The sequence below is a fragment of the Mus pahari genome, chromosome 12 (genome assembly GCF_900095145.1).
Source record: "Mus pahari chromosome 12, PAHARI_EIJ_v1.1, whole genome shotgun sequence".
In the NCBI taxonomy this organism is placed as follows: Eukaryota; Metazoa; Chordata; class Mammalia; order Rodentia; family Muridae; genus Mus; species Mus pahari.
The window spans coordinates 81558522-81567498 of record NC_034601.1 but is presented as its reverse complement, the minus strand read 5'-3'; the positions used below and the strand labels follow the sequence as shown (position 1 = coordinate 81567498).

Sequence of the window (8977 nt, the reverse complement as noted above, 5' to 3'; positions counted from 1 at the left end):
AACAAGGACTGACTCCAGAAGCAAGATTCATGGACATCCATCTGTCTCTGGTTCAACTTGGGAAATCCTGACCTTTGGATGTGAACAGTACAGTGGGGAGCTAACACTCAGCACACAGCCACATAACCCTTTGTAAACACCTACCGGGGTGAAATTAACCAGGGGCTACTGTGGTTGAAAATGCTCCCAAGTCCCCATTTGTATCTCTGCTAAGAGTTTTAAGTAGGCAATGGTACCTTGTACCTTATACTCAATGTTTTAAGAACCATCAATAAACAAGGCAGCAGCCATTTGAGGAAAAAGTGTATTTCACAGCCATTATAAAAGTACATATATTCAATAGTGGTGACATAAATATAGTCCTTACTCATGACCAAATCGTATGACTAAAATAGACTCTTCCTCCTGGACTTCACACGATGACAGATTGGCCGTTCCCATCAGTAGCCACAGGCTGACTAGAATCACAGGCAAAGACTCATTCATGAAAGACAGTCATGGGTCAGACAGACAATACACTCTGCACTTAACAAAAGGATAGTCACGTTTTCCACATAAATATAATAAAACAATAAAGAATTTAACATTTCTTCTTTCACGCGGTTTCCCAGACTTGTCTGTCTTGTGCGCCCCAGAACACATCTTGTCTCTCTTCCTGCTCTCACTTGTCTCTCAATGGGTCCACTGCCTACTGAGGACTCAGGTGGGTAACCTGAGTTCAGAGTCCAAGGTACCAGTAGCAACGCAGGTTGTACATCTGATGCTGTTCTCGAAGTATTCGAAGAATGGGAGACCCTTTCTCCATGAGCTAACACCAACACAGGCACACATACATGAGCAAAGCAAACAGCCAGAAAAAGACACAAAAGGCTACGAGAAAGGGGGCGGGTACAGCACACAGGTACACATCCTACCAGCTTTGCGGAGTCAGATGCCTGCAGTTGGCAGTTATCTTAAAAAAGGACTCTTCACCCATCAAAACTCAAACACGTCGCATCAAATAGGGAGGGTGTCTGTGGATAGCTCTCCTCTTCTCTCTGCTTAAAGAGTCCTATTTTCAGTGGTAAGTCCTGGAAGCTGAACGGAAGCCATGCTGAATGAAGAACACCATCAGCTCTGGGAGACTCCTCCTGTAATGGGTCCTCGGGAGGGAGTCAGTCCCTCCCTAGGGTTTAAGTAGTTCAGGTCTTACCAAATTCAGCCAGGACTAGAACATCTTCCAGGGTCAGCCAAATCTGTGTTCTCTTCTAGTCCAGTCAGAGCTACCAGAGGCCAAAGGAAGCCACCCGCCACCGGTAAATGAGCGGTGGTTGATGCTGGGTCTCATCCCTCACTGACAAAGGCCGGCTTTGTGACTTCACAGAAATTTGCCCACTTTAAAATGGATGGACCAAGGTGATGAGCCTGGCTTCCTGGCTACAGCTCTGGTCTCTGAGATAGTTAAAGCCCAGAAGATTCTGAGCTGTTCCATAACTCCTCTCCTAAACTAACTGTGGCCCAACCCGAGCCAAGCCTTCCCCTCCTGAGGACAGTACCCATTGTCCTTTGCTAAGTACCAGGGCCCAGGATGCACACAGAGACAGCCCTCCATCCAGCGCCAGATGGACAGGACGAGTCAACACCAGGTTCCACAAGAAACACACAGAGCGGCACAGTCACAAAACCGGAAACGCATCTTTGGTTCAATCCTGGAGGGGAAGGTACAGAATACAGCGTGGACTGAAAGCCTGTTTGGGGGACACTGTTTCCCTTGGGGACAAACCTGTCTGTGAGCCTGCTCCTAGCAGACCAGCTAAGTTCTAACTGGGGCAGAACAGCACGGCACAGCGAATTCCCTGCTTCTTGCTGTCTCAACTCTGCTTTAAGAATCCTTTGTCTCTCCAGAACCATCTGGAGCTAAGTTCTAGGCCTTCTGCTGCTGCCACAGTATAAACACAGGACGGCTAGGCTACTGTCCCTCAGGCAGGCAGGCCGCTGTGGTCCAATGTTCCCCCTGTTACCACCCAAGCCAGCTTTTTGGCCATCTGAGCTGCAGTCTCCCAGAAAAACAAAAAAACTTGAGTTTGGTAAAACTACTTTTCATCTGGCCAACTAGTTTTTGTTTTTGAATTGCTATTTTGAGCCAGACACGGTTATATACTTGTAATCTCAGCACTTTGGAGGCTGAGGCAGGAAGATCATGACTTTGAAGCCAGCTTGGGCTATTTAATAAGAAATGAGACCCTGTCGTTTAAAAAAAAAAAAAAAAGTTACTTAAATTTAATGACTTCATATAAAGAAAGATATCTTTGGACAAGTTCGTTCAATCCTCAGCAAGTTTCAACCCAAAAAGAAGAAAAGGGCAGTGGGGGGGGGGGAGAGAAAAAAGAAAAATCTGTCAAACGTTGCACAAGAATGAGCATTTGCTTGAGTCTTCGTCTTCCTTCTGGGTTCTCGCTGTCGGGTTCCATCTCTGTCTGAGGTGCCGTCCCATCTTCCTCCCGGTCTAGCACTGTGAGGCAGCACTGTGTAGGGACTCACTGTGAGAGGAAGAGGGGTTGCTTCCCTCTGTGGAGGGATCCCTAGGCTGGGTGAACGTCCTTATCAGCGAGTGGCACGGTCCCCGTGAGACTCTAACTGACCACTGAACGGTCAGCTACAGAACTGTCTGTGAGAGCAGTCTGTGAGAGACACACAGAGCGGAGGGAGGGAAAACCTGGTACCAGTCTGGAAATCTGAGTGGCCCAGCAGATGGAGGTGTGGCTTTTAGCTCTGAGCCCCCTGGGGATCCTGGAGAGGGCTCAGTGATTGGTGATAGGAAAGAGAATCTCGGGCTGGAAGGTGTGATTCCCACAGTCCCCCTCTCTCCCTCCCCTCCCCCAAGTTGCAGCGTCTCAGAGGGTCCCTAAGTGAGTCTGTGGACTTTAGCTGATACGAGCGTGGGACATTGTGTGGCAGGAATAAAAGAATAAAGGATGCTCCCGTGAGGTTGTTCACCCATGCCCTGGTGCCTGCCTGTGTGGAGCTCTGTTCCGTGGCTGTCCTCACAGAGACCCGGAATCCTGCCATCCCAGGTTAACACTGACCCTTGACACCGTCGGCCATGTCAAAGGAGAGGCTGGAGGGGGCTGTGGGCTGCAGAGGGGACATGCTGGCCTCCAGGGACCTCTCTGAGGAAGGCTGCAGGCTCTGGTGCCGCTTCCTCAGCATCTGTCCGATGCCCATCATGGGGAACCGTCCCCTGCTCTTCACACAGTTGGGGCTCCCCAGAGGCTGCAGGAGGCCGTTGCTGGGAACTGGAGGCGGTGAACACACACCCTCCTCTTTCGGAGGGCTGTTCTTTTCTTCGTGGGCAAAAGAGACCAGCGTGGAATGCAGTGGAGTCTGGAGAGGTGAGGTACTTCCGGACAGCAGCCCCGGGGAGAGTGTCCTTTCACTAGAATTCCTACGAGCCAGGCTCACAGGCGAGCTCAGGATCCTATAATGGTGAGAAGGGGACAGCAGCTCTATGTGGTCCTCTCGATCCACAGACTCAAAGGAGCGAACCATATCCAGCAGCAGGGGCTCTTCCTTGGGGAGGATGCTGGTACCTCCCGGCCCTGGCTGGTGTGGTTCTAGTTTCTTTACGATCCTTGGTGTCCTGGGAGGTGGGACAGGGATGAACTCCATGGAAGAAGAAGCCACACAACTGGAATCAGAGGTTTTTCGGAAAAGATTGCGGCAGACGAAGGAATCTACAATTTCAAGGAAACAAGACCATAAAAACAGGTTCGGAAAGAGCACACACACAGCCATTGTGTTCATGCCCTCCCAACCCCGCCACCTCCGACCACCAGCTTAACTGAGACAGCAAACTACTGCAGGCAGGAGGAAGCAAACGGCCCAGGCTAGTGAGAGGAAGAATCAGCCAGAACACCCGAGGCCCCACAGAACCCCACAAGTCTTTCTAGGGTATAGGAGGCACCAGGCTAGCCCAATTCAACAGCTACTCCCCTTCGGTAACCGAAAATTCCCAGATATACTGTCAAGAGGCCTTTGAATAGAGAGAGAGCCTTGCCTGCTCAACGGAACATCCACTAAAAACTAAAAACGTCCACAGAGTCTGGCTTACTCAAGACCCACATATCTGGTCTTCCAACTGCTAACTACGGAAAGACTTGGGTCCCCTCAGACACTTTCTTACAAGTTTATCATTATATATATATATATATATATATATATATATATATATATATATATATATGTGTGTGTGTAACGGAAAGATTACCAGCTCAATTTCTTTCACTCTACAGTTTGTCAAAGACACACAGCTATTTCATTCTGCAGAAATAACGCTGCCATTGAAGACTCATTCATTCTGTCTTGTTTCCCTACATACTGACAACCCCATTCCACCTACAGCTCCATGAACTTGGCCATTCTAGGAACACACATAGTCTCATAGGATATCTGAACTTTGAAGACTGGCTTTTCCCCTTAGCGCAAAACCTTCCAGGATCAATCAGGCTGTAGGTGCCCCTCCTTTTTCAAGCCTCCCTTGTGACTTTAAACTCAAAGCAGCCTCGTCAACTTCAAACAGAACTGTGTAGCAAAGGCTACTAGCCAAGGCCAGACTTTCCATCTCGAGTTGGCATTGACCAGCACCCAGGTTTGTAAACTGTCCCAGGAAAGAGAGGGAAACCCTCTAGAGGCTCGACACTTGGGGGAAAGAAAGCCAAGCTCATGAAGAATCAGCTCCATCTGCCTCAGGGCATTTTCACAGAGTAACGTTTTTTTTATGGCCCAGCTGCAGGAGCAAGCACCTGTCCAGTGGGAGTGGCTTCAGGAGCATCGAGGGCTCAGAGAATCTTCCTTCCCCACATAAATAAATACTCAGACGCGGAAATAAGTCTTCTCAGGCAGCAGATGCCTGGGATGTGACAGCAGGAAGATGTAGGATTTCATTAACGGCTAATCTCATCAGTGATCTGGCTGGCTCACTAACATGGCCTCCCTTCCTAGTGCTATGTTCTGTGCACCAAGACCAGCTGTGCTCTGGGAAATGGAGGGCTAGGAGCTGCCATCCCAGAGTCCCACTAAGCAGAGCAACAAATCTGAGTTGACCTCAGATGACCACACCCTTCCCTGAGCCTCAAAGCCTGTGCTTTGACCTCTATAAATAAATAATAAAACCTCGGCAACCGACCTATATAAAGAGAGCATGCTTGTCTCAAGATTCCATGTTAGGACACCCCCAGTCTCCCTCCCAGCGCGGGGGTGGGGGGGTGGATTTCTCTCACGCATCTCAAACCTGTGCCATCCAGGGACGATCACACGTATCAGTTATTAACAATGGAATGGATTCTGAATTGGACACAGTGGGTTTATTTATAGTAGCTCTAACAGTCGGTGGCTATTACAACTAAGGGACTCAAGGAAGAACTCTGGCCCACAACCAACCAGTAGAGCTGGGACTTGAACTTGGATCGGGGAATCCCACCACCACTCCAGAACCCAGACACAGTCACACTTGAATGGGGCCATGTTTCCAATAAGTCTACACCACATCACCCGCTTTTGCCTCCACCTCCTGCTCTCATCAGTCTATCCCATTGGCTCCTGCAATCTCGGGTACTCATCCTAGCCCAGAATGTGGTGTGTGCCAGTCTCTGAGGCTGTACATCTCCCTCTATTCTTACACCCCAACCTGCTTCTGTGATACCTTATGCCCTGGCCTCCAGTCCCATCATGCCATGCGTGCAAGCCTCTGCCCCTGCATGCTCTGGACCTGCAGACTCTCATACCACAACTATCTATCTTATGACAGTTCCTACAGTAGCATGTACCCCAGCCTCCGCTCCTACAACACTGATTTCTGTTCCAATTTCTGCCTCTACAGTTCTTTATGTCTCAGATCTTCTTCCACAGTCCTGAGCACCCTGATGACCTGCCGTCTCTGTGTCCGCTCCTCTTACACTGTCACCTGCAATGCCATTACCCTGGTCTCTGTTTTCATCACACCGCGCGCGCCCACCTCCCTCTTCTCAAATCCTGCGCAGGTGGTCTACCCCGCTGCATGATCTGAGTCCCTCGGCCTTGGATGTACCAATGGTACCTTTCCAACGGCGCAGTCGCCTCTGTTCTGAGCGCACACAGTGAGCTGAGCGGGACAGTGGAGCTGACCCACCTTTGTCGGGGAAGCCTGACTTGGAGGCCTTCCTGTCTTTGAGCAGGGCTTTGGTATTCTGGATCTGTGTGATCAGCGAGGGCGATGGCTGCTTGTGAGAAGGCAGGGGCTTGTCCAACTTCTTGGAAAACGGACGGTGGAGAAAATCACCTCTTTTTTCTTGTTCTTTGGTCTTTTTATCCTTCAAAACCAAGCGGACACACCTAGTCAGACACCCACAAGAATACACTTGAGGCTTCACCTCTGAACACGTCATCCGAAGAGATGAGAGGAACTCATCTTCTAAGTGTTGTGTGCTCACCCATGTGTGCACTGAGGAGAAGGCTGAGGCCTCGCCAGTGCTCCAGAGAACCAGCTCCCGCTGCCCGCGAGTGAGTAAACCTGGACTCCCTCTAGCTCACTTACACTGCACTGTGTCAGTATGTTCCAGAGTGGTCAAGGCCATGCTATGTGATCAGGTATTCTGGAAAAAAATCTGAAGGAACTAAGGAGCAAACAATCCAGAGTTTTAAAGACCTACTGTGTGCATTTGAAGTATTGCCATGGTTAAGCATGGTGATGCAGACCTATGATTTCATTATTCTGAGGCTACACAGGGAGGATTTCAAGTTCAAGGCCAGCCTGATCTACATGGTGAGACCTAGCTGGGGTTAATCTTGACCTTCAACTTGACTGGATTGAGCAACGTGTAGGGGCTTTACAAAGCCCCTCCATAGACTCCTGGGGATGTCTATGAGGGCAGATCCTGAGGCCCTTAGCCCACGAGTGGCTGATCTTACCTATGTATCCGTGGATGGCCTTAAAACTGGGATGGACGGTTAGGGAAGAGGTGTAATTTAGGGAGGCAGGGCTTGGTTGAAAGGCCACTGGGTGTGTGTTATTGGCAGTTATATTTTGCCTTGACCTCTTTCCCAATATCTATTTGCTTCCATCTGCCATGATATGACCAGCTCTGCTACACCCTTACTCTTATGGTCTGAAAACTCTGAAATCAGAAGCAAAATAATTTATCCTATAAGTTGTTTTTTTCATATAGATAGCACAACAGTGAAAAATTCCAAATAGACCATGTCTCAAAATACTAAATCCATCCCTCCATCCTTCCATCCATCTGTCCATCCATCCATCCATCCATCCATCCATCCATCCATCCATCGTCACTGAGTGGTACCCTGAGATCCTACTTGCAGCAAAGACTTGGCAAACACAGAGATAGCTGCTTTTATTTAACATGAGGCCCAGCACGTTTAGTCTAAACACTACAGAGCCAGAGAAGTCCTGGTGAGTTTCCAACCCTCACTATAGTCTAAGCATGGGAACATTTATGTATAGACCTAAAACTCGCCTGGATATTGACATTTTTTGAGCTGTAGATTTTATCTCTACAGAACCAGATCCTAATCCCTCTAATGGGAGTGGACTTGACTGTTTGATTTGCCTTCAGCCCCATAGCCTCTGGCATTGAGCCAGACATTTAGAACCAGCATTATAAGCAGCAACTGGGAGGGAGAAAGGGTCAGTGGAAACTGAACTGATTAAAATTAATTGAGTTCAAATTTCTGGGAACAGTGGAGCCACTAAGCAAATGCAGAAGGAGAAATCCTTTCTCTGGCCCTGATGACGACACTGATATTTACTGTTAAACATGGGGCAAGGCATCCCTGCTGATCTTGCCCTGGGTGAGGGACAGGCAGCTTTTGACATTTTTTTCCCTTTAAGTTGAACAGTATTTGCAGTTTGAGGGAGCTCATCAATTGTTCATTTATGTGCAGAAGAGCCTTGCCAAGGGAGAGCCTTGCCAAGGAAGTGTCACCAACGTGCCCTTCCCAACAAGGATGCCCGGCTCCTTTGCAGAGAGCTCGTTGTGAGTGGCCACAGATGGGAGAGACTAGAAGTGAGGATTCGGGGTCCTCAGTGCTACTCCCAGGGGTGGAGTGAGGTGAGGGGGTGAGAAGCAAGGAGAGCAGCTCACACAGACACCACAGGCTCCTCCCTCAGCCGCCGCTGCCATTACTAAGGTCACCGGGAGCCTGTGATGAGGGACGAGCCTGGGATGGTCCAGGGACTCCTCCTGAACTGATTGAAAGCTCAGTGATTCGCAGCCCTCATTGGTACTGAGAACTCCACATGGCCTAGGGTAGGGTCAGGTGGTGGCAGCTGGAAGAGACTTAGTTCCCATAGGAGCAGCCTCCCAATAAAAGAAGAGTCCCCGCTGTACTTCCAAACGCACGCTCCCTTCCACCACACTGTGATGCAGCAAGAAGGCCCTCCCTCCCCAGACACTGGCATCCAGAAATGTAAGAAACGAACCTCTGTTGTTCCTAAGTTATCTGGTCTCAGGAATTCTATTGTTAGCAACAGAAAATGCACCAAGACATCCAGATTGCTACAAGTTGTGTTCCAAATGACCATGGGAAGGCAGGTAGGAGATAATCACAGGTCTCTACTGCTTTCTGCCCTTCTGTTTCTATGAAACACAAATGGTCCATGTTCTATCTTTTCTAAAGCAAAGGAGAACAAGCTTTTATAGCAAACACACAGACAGACAGACAGACAGACAGACACACACACACACACACACACACAGAGTCACGTGAATGCATACATAGACACAAATAGAACACACAAACAGAGCACATACGTATACACAGACAGACATACAGACAGATCCACATAGATTCACACAGATAGACACATATAGACCCAAACAGATACATAGCCAAACACACACAAACACAGATGGGCAGATAAGACACACACACACACACACACACTCACACACACACACACACACCTATAGACCTCTATGGAGCTTGAAAGCAGATATGATAG

General features: G+C 48.9%; 1 protein-coding gene across 1 annotated transcript in view; it reads right to left on the bottom strand.

Moving 5' to 3' along the window:
• Positions 1-292: 292 nt before the first annotated feature.
• Hunk (hormonally up-regulated Neu-associated kinase) overlaps positions 293-8977 on the bottom strand; it is a 108208-nt gene continuing 99523 nt past the window's right edge. The window contains exons 10-11 of the mRNA XM_021209085.2: positions 6146-6326; positions 293-3713 (exon numbers count right to left, since the gene is read on the bottom strand). Of these exons, the coding sequence (XP_021064744.1) occupies positions 3055-3713; positions 6146-6326 (840 nt within the window). The 3' untranslated portion in view covers positions 293-3054. The remainder of the gene's footprint in view (positions 3714-6145; positions 6327-8977) is intronic.